Source organism: Equus asinus, chromosome 5 (genome assembly GCF_041296235.1).
Source record: "Equus asinus isolate D_3611 breed Donkey chromosome 5, EquAss-T2T_v2, whole genome shotgun sequence".
Lineage (NCBI taxonomy): Eukaryota > Metazoa > Chordata > Mammalia > Perissodactyla > Equidae > Equus > Equus asinus.
This window is the reverse complement of record NC_091794.1, coordinates 89,248,582-89,264,220: the sequence shown is the minus strand read 5'-3', so window position 1 is coordinate 89,264,220 and position 15,639 is coordinate 89,248,582. Positions and strand designations below refer to the sequence as shown.

Genomic DNA, 15,639 nt, shown 5'->3' with positions numbered 1-15,639 from the left:
TGGCTCAGCCCGATCAGACAGGTATTGCCTTGCATTCCTTCCCATGGCTGTGTGGTTGACCCCGCTGTCTCTGCCTCTCCGGAGCTAGCATTGATTAAGGAAGAAGCCGAGCTATCCTGGGGCATTCTCCCTTTCAAAGGGATGTGAGAAACCAGAAATGACAGTACAAGATTGAGGGGTTGTTCTTAACCCAACTTCTCAGAGATTGAGTGCTCCTAGAACCTGGGGTGAAGTTTGGATAAGTGTGGGTAGATGTGGGAGACAGCGTTCCTTAGATCCCTTTTGTGAACCAAGCTTCTTAGACTTACCCCCAGGAGCAAGGATAAAAGGGAATGCAATAATAGCCTGTCACCTGTATTAGCCAATGCTTCTAAAATCTCAGCTCGTGCTGAGAAAAATAAGTAGCAACACATTGAGACAGGCTGTCTGTCCTGCTGTTCTAGAAGTTTTGTCTAGTATATATTCTACAATCCAGGCAAAAGGTTCAATATAAACTTGCTAATTACCCAGCTATTTGATACTCTTGTCTGAATCTGAGGTACTCTTGACCTATACATATCCATTTTGTTCCTGTCAGGTAGAGGTGATCTTTTCTCCAGTAACTGCTTATTTCCTTTTCAGCAGTGTGTTATTGTAGACATCAAAGGTTTCAGAGACCAGGCCGTATTCTCTGAAATGGTGATGTCCCTTACCCTCAGCTTGTTTTTAGGTCATGAAAAAGTGAGGAGGAGGAGAAATGGACCTTCTCTAAAAGAAATGGGTTCATTCCCTAACCAGCCTGTTTTGAGCTTTTACAGGAAGAAAAAACCCAACTAGAAAGCAGAGTTTCCTGCTTTTCTTCTTCTTGTCCTGCTTTTCAAGAGAAAACAATTATTCCTAAGCTGATTCTAGGGTATGCTTGCTTTGTATGCCAGAGCACCTGTCAGGAAAAAAATTTCCACTTGTCACAGGAAGTATCAGCTGGTCAGTGGTGGAATTCTTTAGTGAACAAGCTCCTGCCTTGTCAGTCCTCCCCACCTGTTCTCCCCTTAGGACAACTGGAACATGCCATAGACAAAATCTGACCCTCCCCGGCACCCACTGAGAAGGGAGTGGAATGTAATCCTTTGGACAACCTTTAAAGAGTCCATGTGATAGTCCTGAAATGTATCATTAAGGAACTATTTGTATACAAAGATCTTCAACTTAGCTTCAAGTGACATTTGAGGGTTTGGGAATATTATACTTACGGAGCTTGGTGGGGCTGGATTGGGGGGGGTGTCCCATTTATAGAAGCAATTTGTTCTTGGAGGCTACTTCTTAAAAGCGAAATCCCAAAACAGTCAAATGGGTTTAAAGAGGGTGAGAAATAAAGTAGAAGTCTGAAACATCACATGACTGGAGTAGGGAGTTGTTACGTATTTCTGTAAAGGGTTGAATTAGAGATCTTAAAACTGGATTCTAGAGGGGCCCCATACTAAAAAGCTAGGGGTTGAGGGGACAAGATTAGAAAGAGAAAAGGACTCCTGCCCCTCAGAAACACTCACCAGTCCTTCCTCTCCTCAGACCCTGGGCTTTCCCTCTTGGCTTCTTCCCCTTGGCTCCCACTCTAGGTGGTGCTGGGGTCTGGCAATCCTCTGTTCTCATTCCTTTGTTTTTGAAATAGGAAACCAAGGTCCCCCCTCAGAGAAGTAATTGTCCTGAGCTGCTACATGATTACAAGGCAGGGTCTTCTGCCTCTCAGTCCAGCATTCCTTCCACAGGCCCGCTGTGGTCAAGTCAGGTCTCTTAGTCTCAAAGAACTTGCCTGGGCCCTTCCCAAGCTGTGAGGAATCTGCAGACCTAAGTGAGTGGTGAAGAAAGGACCACATCCCAAGCTGTAGGGTTCTACTGTGCCACGGTAGCTGATTCAGGAAAAGCTCAATTATTGTAGAACTTGGGGGTTAGGGAGGTAATTAAAGGAAACGGAGTTTAGCTAAGCAGGAATGTTGTTCACTCCCCTCCCCTCACACCCCCCTCCTGCCACCAGCTGATGTCCTGGAGGCACAGGTAAGTTGAAGACAGGACTCGCCCATCAGCAGTGCTCCCTGGACCCCACTGACAGCTGTCTATACCTGATGCTGAGTTGGGGGCTTCTCCAACATTTGGCACCAGATGGGCACAGAGGGCTTGGAAAGTACCTCTCTGAGGTCGGGCTTATTAGAGTTCTGTGTGCTAATTGATTTCTCACGTTCCCACCCAGCCTCTAAGACCCGCTTTCCCTCTGCTCACAGAACCTTCCAGAACAGCCTACCCTAAGCCCTGCTCACCTGACCTTTTCTCTCCAAGCTCTTGCTGGTTCTGGACAGAAATGTTTGAGGTGCCCTATTTACTGGTTTGCCCACTGGCACCGTTACTCTACCTTTCAGCCTGCTGTTGGGATCATAACGATGTTCCTTTAACAGCCCAGCACAGCATGCTGCGAACACTGAGCTGCAGCAAGCGGCTCTTGCAGTTCCTCTTCACTTCCCTCCTGACCCCGTGGAGAAACAGAACTGCATTCCTTTGACCAGGGAAAGCACCCAGCCCATCCAGAGGGGAAAACCCTTTGTTTGAAAAACTGAGCACCAGCCTGCATACCTCTGTGGTGAGGCAGCCCAAGCTTGATCTGGAGGCCTCAGGAACAGGATGATGGAGCAGCTATTTTCTCCTCCCACACGTGCACCCCCATCTGTTCAAGATTTCCCTTCCAACTCCAGCTTGGCTGGCAGGCATGTCCCTGAGAAGCTGCAGGCCAAAATGGAGAGAGAGAACTGACTTCCTCCTCCACACATCCTGACTTGCTGCCAACTGCCAGAAAAAGAGGGCAACATTTGGGCATTTACCAGAAGACAAGGATGTGCCTTTTCATTTGTCTTTTTATTTTACATTTAAAAAGTGGTTATTGCTCTAACTGTATCAGAGGTAAGGACCTCTCCCCTAAGGAGCCTTGGCCTTGCAGCCCCATTCAGCAGGGATGGAAGTCACAAGACAATGAGTGGAGCCTCATGCCCTCCCATGAGGAAGCCCTTAGTATTGCTGACATCTGCCTTTTACCCCATCTCTCCTCCCCACCTGTGCTGCCACACTCAGCCAAAGCAGAGTGGTGGCTGGCCCAGCCATGAGAGCTCTTGTAGACCGGAAGGAAGGGGCGGTCATTGGGTGATGGCTTTCAGCTCTCTGGGTTGGGGGCCATTGCTCTCATCATTCAGTTCGACAGGTATCCACTGAGCGCCTACTGTGTGCCAGGCTTGTGCTGGGCGCTGTCCTCCTGCATGCCCGTTCTCAGCCGCCAGTGGAAGATGCAGAAGTCCATCTCTTCCCACACAGGCATTCAGCGGCCATAACTTGTCGGTCCTAGGAAGAGTCTGCCTTCCCTTATCAAGCACCATTTTTTTTTTTTTTTAACCAGAAAGGGGCAGTGGAGAGAGAGACCAGTCACCTCACACCACTCAGGCTCTAGGGAAGGACATGAGGACCTGGGTAGCTTTCACAGAACCCTGGATGAGATGGCAAGATAATGGAGACCCCAGAGGCCAGGGCTGCTTTGACTGTCCGTGGTGAATGGCTCAGTCCTGCCTTCCAGCAGCTGCCACTCCAGAGTGGGTGATTTAGCAGCCCTCAGGATGTCCCGTGGATGTACCTCTTCAGTTGTGCAAGCCAGCACTGTTACAACTCTAAGAGACTTTCCTAAAGAAATGGGGCCAATACCTTCCAGGTCTCTTTCCTAGTTTGTCTTCTTAAGACCCCAGACTGATGATCTCACAGTCAAAATAAGGGCCAAAGAAGACAGAGGATGCAGGCAACCAGCTCGGGGAATCCCTCTGCCCTCTGGAGTGAAGCCCTTCGATTATGTTTTCCAAAAGTAACAAAACAGATAACATCTTACACACTCGCAACGTTTTGCATCACACCACAAACAAGTCCTTGATGGCTGGATCCAGAAAAGGCTTGATGGCAGCCATGACCCTGCCCGGCAGGCAGCCCCACAGCTTCCCTGATGGTTCGTGGTCTGAAAGACACAGCTTGAATCATTCTAGGTGCTTGTCATCTCCCAGGAGCTTTGTGCATTTTCTCAGAGAGGAAGCCAGTCCAGGAGAGGCGAGGAGGCAGAAAGAAGGCTGTGGCTCATGCAGCTTTGCCTTTTCCAGAACAGGGCCAGGCCTTTTAGTTTTGTGGCTTATGTATTTTTTTGCAGAATTTGGGTTTGTAGTTCAGCCTCCTCCACCAGACTAGGACGGGGGCAGAGGGAGAACTGTGCAGCCAGCTGTGCCTCCCCCCACCGCAGTCTTCCCTCTCTTTGTGCCCGTGGACCCGGGGACCGGCAGAGAAGAGAAACGAAATCCTTCTCCCTGCAGACAGGCAGTCACGCTTCGATGATGTTCACCGAGGGCTTGTTTGGAAACTGGGAGGAAAAAAATGAGAGAAGCGGCCAGGGCTAACTGAATAGACTCCTTGCAAGGTTGGAAACAGGGAGAGGATACGAGAAGGAAGGGAGCAGCGGGGCTGCAGCCTAAAAGCCAGGCTCTTGTCTCATGTGGAAGGAGTAGCCCTGCCTGGATGCCTTGTCTCTCTGCCTTCTCAAACCCAGCCTTCGGCCCCACTCACTGAGAGGCCAAGACTGGGTCCTGGGCCCACGGCCCTTGGTTCCCAGGCCACCCCCAGCAGAGCCATCCTGCTGGCTGGTTCTCTCAAATCCTGCAGATCTGCCTCTGAGCGCAGCCTCAGCCACTGACACTGTTGAGGTGCTTCTGGAGATGCGGGTTAATAAGAGGCTTCAGGAAAATGTGCCAGAAAGAGAGAAGCCAAGAGAGGACAGTAAGCCAGAGGATAAGGAGATGGAGGGAGGAGGAAATGTAGAGAGGGCCAGATGTTTGCTGGATAATCATCGTCAGAACCATGAGATCCTCTCACATCCTCTATGTCTTTCTTCTGAGCTGCTCAGAGCAAGCACTGAAAAGGTTTCATATCTGTTTTATGGAAGAGGAAATGAAGGTACAAAGAGGTGAAGCACCTGCCCAAGGTCACCCAGCACAGCAGGAGCAGACACGAGCCCAGACCCCCTACTCTTGCTCTCCCACACCAACCAGGAATTCTGCTCTTCCCACTCGCTGCCCTTTTTTTTTGAATCCCACTGGCCCTGGCACCCTGTAAAAGGAGAGGATCCAAAATCAATTTGCAGTGTCCCCTGTGCACACAGGCAGTGGCCAAGCTTGGCTCTGCCCAGCTGTAGCCATGCCAGGCCCTGAGCTGACCCTTCTGCAGTCTAGGGACTACAAGTGCACAAGCCATGGGGCTGCCCACCCGTGTCCCGCCCTCACCTTGCTGCGGAGAAGACCCCCGCCTTGGTGCTCTGGTGTGCTGGTTTCTGACGCACTCTTGGTTTTTTCCTTGTTGTTATTGGGTTCATTGTCCTTGATAATGTCATACTGGCGGCAGAAGAGGGCGATGACGCCTGGTGGGGACAAGGGAGAGCAGTCAGAGGCCACAGCCCAAGTCCTTGCCCCCTGCTTCATTCCCACCAGCACTTGCTGAGCTCCGGTTGGGTACTGAGTCCAGATGGTCTCTCGCCTGCACTACTGCCACAGTCTGCCTCTAGCCTCTGGCTCCTAGGCCCTCCTGTCCCCTTCCCAGCCCTCCCCTTCACCGCTGCTAGGTTGATCTTCCTACAACATGCATCCGACGTATCTCTTCCCTTCCCTTCTGTTAAACCTCTGACAGCTCCCCTTGTCCTTTAGGAGGAAGTAGAAACAACAGCATTTGTGGAGCATGTGCCAACCCCTGTGCTGTGCACTGACACATTCTAGCTCCCTTAATCCTCACAGCTCTCTGAGGTACCTTTTATCATCACTACCAGGTTAGGAGCGAGGACACTGACACAGAGCTCAGATACCCCACTCAAGGTCACACAGTCGTGGAGCTGGGATGTGAATTTCAGGGCCTGCACTCTGCTAAATGTTTATTGTTATCAAACTAATAATACATGAACATAACATTTTTTGAAAATCAGATAGTTATAAAGCAGCCAACTCCAATTCTTGTAGGTGTTTTCTCCATTTTTACCTCCATATTTGATTTATACTGCTATTTCTTGCTCTGTTTTAGATACTGTCTGTTGACTTCCCATCATGGTAGACAAAGCCTAACAACTCCTTCTACTTCGTTCCCCATCATCCTAACAAAATTACATCAGGATTTTGGGTTAATTCGCTGTTTATATTGTTACAATTATGTAAATACGGTCTGTGCCAAATCTAATAATGCACCATAAGCAAACTTCCTCCTTTGTAAAATCCTTTCTTTTTCCTGCTTTTTTTCAAGTGCCTGTTTTTCTATGTGCCTACGGAACATTTTTTTCCAGATGCTTTTACAATAGAGCGTCCCCTCTCAACCGCCAGGCTAACACAGCTTTGGCCTGGTGTTTGAGTCCCTCAAAACGGACTCCATCCAGGCCCCTCCACAGCCTCAGCGCCATTACTCCCCTACTTTCTGCCATCTCTCTTGGGTCACAGCTGCATGTAGTCAGACTGAGCTCAATCTGTTTCTTGAACACACTGTGCCCAGAATCCTTATTTTGGCTGCCTGATGAACTCCTATTCATCCTTCAAAGCTCAATTCCCATGTTACCTCCTCTCTGGGTTTTCCTTGATTTCTATGCCTAGCCCCAGAACTAATTCCATCTCCGCTGCTCTCATCACATTGAATTAGAGTTAAGTATGGGCCTGGCTTCTCCAAGACCGAGTGCCTTGCAAGCACAGGGCTCTTCTTAGTCATGATTGTAGCAGCACTATCTGGAATGGAGGGACTGTTCAGGAAAGGCTGGTCGAGTTGAGTACACAGATGAACTTTGGTCTTTATCCTCACGGAGCTCACAGACAAGTGGGAAAGAGAGAGACATGAGGCCAACTAATGTGTGTGCTGGGGGCAGCAAGGCAGGAGGCTATTCTGCTGCAGGGTTGGGGAGGTTTTAGGGAGGCCCTCTCCGAGCCAGGTCTAGAAGGATGAGTAGGTTAAGAGGGTGTCCCAACCCTGAGCTGCCCAGGCCTGAAGCACCTGGAGGCACAGCGACCTGGAGGAGGAAGGAGAGGCTGCGGCAGCTATGGCCAGAGGGCAAAGGGGCTGTGGATGTGCCCACCCCCTGGAGCCTGTGCCACTCCTGAGGGAGGGGAAGGACAGGTGCTCATATAACCCTAAAAGACAGCTGTCAATAGGCGCTTTCTTTGGTGAGGCGTGAGTTAGAGAAGGGATCAAGTCTGCTCCCCAGAGCAGGACTTAGAGACTTCTCACCTTGTCTCTCAGCTGCTTCCAAGCCCCGTACCCTTCGTTTCTGTGAGAGAAGGGGTCTGGTCAGGGGCCTCCACTCCCCAGAGGTTAAGTGAAGAAGGGCTCGGAGGCCAGACTCACCGGCCCACATGAACAGGACCACGACGATGATCAGCACCTCGCCTGTCCGCAGCTGCTGGTTCCTCCCCATCTCCTTCATGGTCACCTCATCTGTGGAAAGAGGGACACCAGGTCCAGGGCTCCTTCCCTCCCCCGGCCACTCTCTAGGGCCGAGCCCAAGACAGGAAGCACTTATTTCTATAGGTGGCCACACATCTGATAAAAAGTGATTCGAGAACATGCTGATGGCTACTCGGGGTGGCAGCCATGAGACTTAATCCATAGTCCCACATTGATGGACCCACTGTCTCGGGGGACTCGTGTGAACCTCCTCTCTCTCAGGTACTGCTTTACCAGGCAGCAGGGGCGGGGGGAGCCATGCGGGAGTTAGCGCTTTCCTCGAGCCACCCTCTGCTCTGGCCCTGACCAGCCCTCACCCTACCCCGCCCCTGCCTTTGTTCTTGGACGCCATCTTCTCAGCCTCGCGCGGTGTCTTGAAGAGCACCGGCTCGCTAGCCGGACTCTGGCCCTGAATGGAGATGGCCTGCACGTGCACAATGTACTCAGTGTCCTCCTCCAGGTCCCAGAGGGCACACGAGCGGGTGGTGGTGTTCACCTCCTGGATGAAGCGCAGCATCCGCACGTCCTTCTTCTGCCAAGGCAAAAGCCGCTGCTCTCAGTGTCCAGCCCCCCACCCCACTCTGGGGCTTACCCACAGGCCTCACCCGGCTCCCATGCTCAGCCTTTTACACACACAAGCTTACTTATGCATCCCATCATCTCTGCAGTAGGCACCATTATCTCCACTTTACAGATAAGGAGCCCGGCTCAGAGGTTAGGGAAGTTGCCCAAGGCCATACACCTAGTCAGACCTGGAGCCAGGTCCCAAACTCAAGTCTAAGATCAAGACCATGCTCTTAATTCCCAGGTTCCAATCAAAGGCTCCGGAGCCCTCCCTCGCTGACTGATTCCCTTCCGGCCCCCCTTTCAAGCCATATGTGCGACTTTCTGCCTGTCTCTCTTGCTCCTCTTTCCTTTTCCCTTTCTCTCTCTGCACCCCTCCTCCCCAAGCCACCACTACTATCTTGGTGTGTTCTTCCCTCCCAGGGTCCCTCCAGGGTTACCTGCTGAGAGATGGCAAATCCGATGACAACCTCGTCCTCCAGGACATCCCAGCTCACCACCGCCGAGTTGGCCTTGAGGTGCCTGACAGTGACATTCACTGGAGCGGAGGGGCTGTCTGGGGGTGAGGCGGCACCTGAGCCTGAGCACCCCCTGCTGAGGCCTAGGCCTATTGTCTCATAAATGAGAAAGGGGACCCTCGGGAAGGCCATGCAGTGGGGGAAGGAAGAAACCCAGGCCTCCAATGGGGTTGGCACATGGGTCTCAGCTCCCTTGTGGGTTGAAGAGCCAGGCCTGAGAGGCCCTAGGCTCCTTGTGTCCAGGGTGGGACCCCCTGGTGGCCACTACCTGCCCTACCAGGAGTCCAAGCTAAAGTCGATGGGCCTGGGCCAGGGGCCAATCTAATTGGGGGGGGGGGTAAGAGGTTGGGGGACGGGAGACACAGGTGGCTGGGGTGGCAGGACTGAAGGGTAGTCTGATGAACGCAGTTAAAAACACTCCCAGCCCAGTACTTTTTCTACAGTACTGCGATGTCAAGTGAGTGACCTTGAGGGAAGAAGAAAGACCCAGATGTCCAGAAGAGCCAGGCTGGGGTGAGCCCTGGGATGGGAGTGGGGATCAAGAGAGGAACCCCCGGATCGTGGTGACCCGGGCAGGAAGAGCCTGGGGAGGGATCTAGGTGAGCCTCTTCTCCACACTGCCAGCCCCAAGAGGCAGGTGGGGAGGCGGCAGGAGAAGAGGGTCACTTAGAGCAGGGCCCCCCAGCTGAGTCAAGACTACGGTAGGGCCATCTGGACATAGGAAAAGGATGAAAGAGGGGCAGTCGATAAGGGAGTAGGAGGGAAAGTGATGAGGGCGGTGGGGTCAGGGAAGGAAGAACCTTCTAGGAGAGGAGCAGCAGAGTCACAGAAGCCTCTATATCCCTCCCAAGGGGCAGGTACTGCAAGGGGAAGACCTGGGCCTGAGCAGGACCCTTCATCCCACAGATGAGTGGCCTTGAAGCCCAAGGGGCTGGGGAGACAAAGCCAGACGTGGAGACGGAAAGAGACAGACAGACACAGACAGGTGGTGGCAGACACAGAATCAGAGAACAGACAGTGGGGTATCAGAGACAGACACAGAGACGGAAGCAGAGAGAGAGAGCACTGAGCCACGGAGAGATGGGCAGAGGTAGAGATGAGTGAGGCAGCAGCAGCCAAAGGGACAGACAGGGCGTCAGGAGAGGCTGGGGGAGGATGAGGCTGGGCCCCACAGGGCAGGCCCGACCCTGACTGCACCAGGCTCAGGGGGCCACCCCCACCCACCGGGAGCCCTAGGATGCCAGGCCCCATCCCCCTCACACATGCTCACCCACACTGGGACCCCATCCCGCTCCGACCTGCAGAGTTGGCCTGCAGGGCTTTGGGGACAGGGAGCAAGGCCCACGGTGGGGGGACCGGTGTCCTCAGCTGCTCCCTGGGCCAGAGAAGGGAGCTAGGGCACCTGAGGCAGAGGCCTGGGGTCAGGGGAATGGGATGCGGGGACTGGGGATCGCAAGACCCTAGACCCCAGGGCTGGGGTGGTGGGCAGGAGTTTAGGGGCTGCAGGACGGGCCTGGGGTCAAGAAGGCAGGGAAGAGGCTGGGGGTGCGGTCAGGGAGCGGTGATCGGGGCAGAGACGGGGTCCCCAGGGAGCAGGGAAGGGAGCGGCGGACTCCCGAGCCGGGCGCGAGGGGAGCCTGCCCGCCCGCGCCCCCCGCGCCCCCCGCCCGGGCCCCCTTACCCGCCTGCACCAGCGCGAGACAGACGCAGCCCAGCCACAGGCGGAGCGCGGCGCGGGGCGGCCCGGGGCGCATGGCGGCTCCTCCGGCCGGCCGGCCCGGGGCGGCGCAGGCGGACTCGGCTCCGGCGCCCGGCGGCCGCTGGCGCTCGCGCTCCAGCCCGCGGCCCGCCCGGCCCGGCCGCCCCGCGCCGCCCCGCGCCGCCTGCATGTCGGCTCCGCGGACAGCGACTCCCGCGCGGCGGCGGCGGCGGCGGCCGCGTCCACGTCGGGCGCCCGGGGGGCGGGGCGCCCCCGCGGCGGGGAGAGGCGCGGGGGCGGGTGAGGGGCGGAGGGCGCCCCCCTCCCGCCCCCGCTCCCGATCGGCCCCAGCCCGGGCTTCGCCGACCCGCGGCTCCCACTCGCTCACTCCTGTGAGCCGGGCTCTGCGCGCCCCCCGCGTGCTGCGCGCCGACCTCGCAGCCCCTCTCCCCCGCACAGCCCTGCCCCGGCCCCCGTCTCTCCCCTGTCCCAAGGGAGAGGGAGGACAAGCGTCACGGAGATGCCCCTCTGGGCCCCCACCCCACAGCTGACCTCGGCCTGGGAGTCCTCACCCCTCACTCCACCCCAGACCCCCGGCCTTGCTGGCCGGGGCAGGAGTGAGCAGAGGGGAGTCGTCAGCGCAGGGATGGGGTGACTATAGACTATAGAGTGCAGAGTAGGTGCTGGGATGCATACAGTAGGCGCTCGGTGTTTACCACTGGGCCAAGAAGAGGGTCCTCTGACTCCCTGGAGGGCTGTGACCCCGGGCCGATCCTTCCCCTTCTTTGGGCCTCCGTTTTTATCTCCGCAGTGAGAGTAACCACGAGGGTCTCCGAGGTGCCAGAGGTTGTGTGGAGGGCTTTGCTTGCGTTGTGTTGCTTACTTCTCCCTGCAACCCCATAAGGCCTGCTCCGCCGTCGGCATTTTGCACAGAAGCAGACGGCAGCTTGGAGAGGCTGCTGGACTTGCCCGAGGACCCACCGCAGAGCCAATCCGACTCCCAAACCTGGGCTTGACTGGATTGCCTCCCCACCCAGAGCGAACTCAGCCCCCCTGGGATCCCTGAGATCCTAGAACTTGCCTGTGCCAGCTCCTCCCCAGCCAGAGAACAATCTGGAACAATCTCTTCCCAAGAGCAGGGTGCGGGAGGAGCGGCTCCAGCCCACCCCATCCCCCTTTCTCACCGGCGGAACTGAATGCTGTGAGCAGTGAACGAGCTAACTACCGAGCAGGGGGTTTTGGTGGCGAGCAGCCCAGCCGCAGTTCATACAAGGGCTTGTGTGACCCCTCCCTCATCACCTTGGGGTCACCCATATGCCTACCCCTGCCCCTGCCTCGTCCCACACACCCTTCTGCCCAATCCACTCCTTTTCTGATCTTGGGGTGGCAGAGAAATGCCCTCAGCCTGCACACACCACCCTCTCCCTAAAGAGGGGCCTCTGGAGCCTGCTAGGCAAGCCCCCAGCCCCACCCTGTGACACTCTCCACCCTGAGTCCCAGCCAGAGAAACAAGGTTGAGGAGAGAGGCATAGATCAGGGCCCCAGACGTGGAGGGGCCACCCATCTCTCCCAATGATGCCCCGCCCTTTCTGAAATTTCACCAGTAGTGGGGCATCCTTTTGGGTCTTGAAGGCCTTCTGGTCTTCCAGAGGCCCCTGGAAGGGCTAATCCTTTTTGGAAAGGAGACATCTTGAAAAGATATCCCACGGAACATCTTCAAGATCTCCCCCCACTCCTCCCATTTTAGATTAAGAAACTGAGGTCGGGAGATGGGAAGAGCTTGGTGCAAATTCACACAGTGAGTCGAGAGCAGCAACAGAGGCCCATCTCCACATACACCGCCCAGGACTCCCTTCCCTGCCCAAGGTTCCACTTGGTCACCTTGGAAGGGGTGAGATGGGAGGGAGCTCAGGGGCTCTTGCTGAGCAGCGCAGTCTAACCCCAGGCCTGCTCCACTTGGCAGGCTGACACCCCCAGCCCCATCTGCTTCCTCAGCCACATACCTTGTCCTGGGGTCAGCCTCAGTTGGGACCTCCACCTGTTTGGGATAGGAGCCGAGGCACTAGAGCAGCTCTCTCTCCTTTTTCTCTTCTCTCTCAGCAGCTGCTTTCCGCCCCACCCCTCCCAACCCACCCCAGCAGCTGCTGCTTGGCCCCTAGGGACCCCCTCACCCACCAGGCAGGAAGACAACCAGGGGCCTGCAGGAGCAACTGGAGTCTCCTCAGGCCTCATCACAGGAGCCAGCAGGAAGGAGAGGGGTCAGTTAGAGGTCGGAATCCACTCCTGTCCCTGTTGGGGAGAAAAGGAGGAGGGACAGGGTCCTGGTGGGGTCTGGAGTCCAGTCGAGGGGAGGTGGTGGATTTAACGCCACCTGCTGGCCTCTCCAGGCATAGCCCCAGGTAGATGTGAGGCATTGGGAGGGGCAGATGGCTGTGTCTGCAGGTTTTAGAAGGATGTTCCAGGAAGGGTGGCTGGAGGAGCGGGCATGAAAGACAGGGGGTACTTCTGCATTACCTCGATTCTGGGAAAAGTCCTGATGCCTGGCGCCTGGCCACCAGCGGAAGCAGGGTTGGGGATGGGAAGAGCTGGGAGGATTTAGAGGCAGCCGGGGTGACCCAGGGAGGGGGCTGTCATGACCAGTTCCTTTCTCTACACCATCTCTTACACAGGGCTAAGAGCGGTAGGCACTCAGTCAATGTTTGTTGAATGTACGGAATCAATTTGTTCTTCCAACATGTATTTATTGAACACCTTTTATGTACCAGGCTCTGTGCAACATTCTGGAAATACAGCAGCAGAAGAATGAGTGATTGCATGAACGGCGATCTGGGTGGGGGTTGTGGGGTGGGCTTCTGTCCTACCCAGCTGCACTGGTCTCCATTCGGAGGACCCCCACGGACCTCTCCTGGGGGCTGCCTGGTCACTTATGCTTTGGTGCCTGTTGAGGTCATGAGCACTTGGATGGTCCTGAGGGCCCAGAGCTGGCCGGAGTCCCAGCACCTACCCCAGGCTACAGGTGCCCAAGCCAGACCCCTGGGAACCATTTAGAGTGGAGGGGCTCCTCTTCGCCACCTAGAATGGTCATGGCCCTGTCTAGGGGCCCCCTAGATACACACCCCCCAAATCACAGGAGGAATCAAGAGATCGCCTTGGGGATATGATAGCCAAGCACCTACCAAGGGCTTGACTTTTTGTCCATGTTATTTTGAGTCTTCAGCTGGTACGTGTTATTACCCCATCCCAGATCAGGAAGCTGAGGCTCAGAGAGGTGTGGGGACTTGCCCTGGGTCACACGGTCAGTGAATTATGGAGCTACATCTCAAATTCAGTTATGTGGCTCCAAGTCCAGGGCTTGACCCAGTCTGCCTCCCTCTGGGGAGTACTCAGGGCGGGGTCCAGGGCCCAGGGCTCACGACAGGGCATATCTGTTCCTTCCCTGGAGGGCTCCACGGGGCTTGCTGCTCACAGATGCAGTGGCTAAGCTCAGGGTCAAGACCACACTGAGGAAGGGCCCCACCACTCAGCCAACACTTTCCACGTGCTGACACATCATATGCATGAGAGAAGCTTCTTTTGAATCCTCACAATCCTGAGCAGTCAGGGTTGTTACACACATTTTATAGATGAGGAAACTGAGGCTCAAAGAGGAAGCGGCTCTCGTGGGTCCTACAGCTGGGAGACGCTGGTCTGGCCTGTCCAATCCCCCAAATCCTCATCCCAGGAGTGATGAGGCCAGCCCAGCTCACTGTTTCCTGAGTGTCTGCACCAGGCCAGCCTGCGGCTGAGTGCTGAGGACATAGGGTGAACCAGACTGGTCTCAGCCCTTGAGACGCTCCCACAGTAGAGAAGGAGAGACACTTAAAATACAGAGAGGGGGCTGTGTTCTGGACCAGGAGGCACCAAGGATCTACAGGGGCCAGAAGGGAGCATTAAGTTGAAAGGAAAGCAGGGAGGGCTCCTGGGAGGAGGTGACATCTGAACTGAAGTACTGACAGTCAGGTGGGAATTAGTCAAATGAGGGGAAAGGGGCAGAGGGAAAAAGGAACTGTCGGCCCTGAGGCCTGGTAGAGCACGGTGTCTATGTGGAGGGGAAGTTGGGGCAGCCAAGCAGGGTGGCAGGGAGGCGGGAGGGGTCGCTGCCAGCTCTGAGCTGTGACAGTGGGAGAGGAAAACTAAGACTGATTTGAAAGACTGTTCTGGGGGCCGGCCCGGTGGCACAGCAGTTAAGTTCCCACGTTCCGCTTGGGTGGCCCAGGGTTCGCCGGTTCAGATCCCAGGTGTGGACATGGCACCGCTTGGCACACCATGTTGTGGTAGGCGTCCTACATATAAAGTGGAGGAAGACGGGCACGGATGTTAGCTCAGGGCCAGTCTTCCTCAGAAAAAAGAGGAGGATTGGCAGATGTTAGCTCAGGACTAATCTTCCTCAAAAAAAGGTAGATAAATAAAAATAAAATAAAATAAATGAAAGACTGTTCCAAGCTTGCAAGAGAAGTCAGGGCGAAGGAGGGCTTCATTGAGTCCACAAAGACTTACTGAGCACCTCCTCAGTGTCAGGCGCTAGGTTCGGTCCTAGGGACACAGCCTTGAACAGGATGACAAGGTCCTCGCCCCCAGGGAGCGCACATTCCAGTGGCAGACAGGCAATAAACAAGTGAGCTAATGACTAAGTTAAATATCTTCAGAGACTCACAGGGTTATGAAAAAAAGGAGTAAAGTGGTAGAGAATGGCTGAGTGGGGTAATGTTAGGTAGTGTGGTCTGAGGAGGGTGACATCTGAACGAAGACCTGAAGAAGGAAGAAGGGCCAGGCATAACACACCCCACAGGAAGGGTGTTCCAGCCACAGGAACCGCAAGTGCAAAGGCCCTGGGGCAGGAGTAAGCTTGGCACGTTCAGGAAACTCAAAGAAGCCAGTGAGACTGGTCTTCGTGAGCAAGAAGGAAGAAATGAAGGTGGCTGGGATGACAGCCCAGGGCATGGGGCTGCGGAAGAGAGTTTAGGCTAATTCCACTCGCAGTGGAAGCTTTAAAGAGAGATGTGGTGTGATAGGATTTACATTTTAAAAGCTCACTTTGCCTGCTCCAGTACATAGACCAGACTGCAGGAACCAGGGCCAGGTGACCTGTGAGGAGGCAAGGAGGCTGCTGCAGTCGAGGCCAGAATGATGGGTCTTGGCCTGTGTGGTGGCAAGGACCAGGGAGAGACGTTGATGGAGGATTCAGGACACTTTTGTAGGAGGAGCTGATGGATGAGATGAGGCAAGTGAGGAGAGAGGAGAGGAAGAGGGAACAGGGCAGGGGTCCGCTCTCCAAAGTCTGGATTCTAAGCCAGAAACATCTGGCTGGGTGTCCCTGGG

General features: G+C 55.2%; 1 protein-coding gene across 2 annotated transcripts; it reads right to left on the bottom strand.

Annotated features, from left to right (window-relative positions):
- Positions 1–2,864: 2,864 nt before the first annotated feature.
- Positions 2,865–10,486, bottom strand: FNDC5 (fibronectin type III domain containing 5). Of its 2 annotated transcripts, none has more exons than XM_070510425.1 (6): positions 10,264–10,486; positions 8,505–8,620; positions 7,834–8,032; positions 7,402–7,491; positions 5,319–5,452; positions 2,865–4,967 (listed from the first exon to the last, which is right to left on the bottom strand). In XM_070510425.1, exons 1-6 carry the CDS (start codon positions 10,469–10,471, stop codon positions 4,962–4,964), a joined length of 753 nt encoding a protein of 250 aa, XP_070366526.1. In that variant the 5' UTR covers positions 10,472–10,486; the 3' UTR covers positions 2,865–4,961. The 2 variants fall into 2 exon arrangements, with proteins under 2 accessions (XP_070366526.1, XP_070366525.1); XM_070510424.1 differs by having other exon boundaries at positions 2,865–4,402.
- Positions 10,487–15,639: the final 5,153 nt, after the last annotated feature.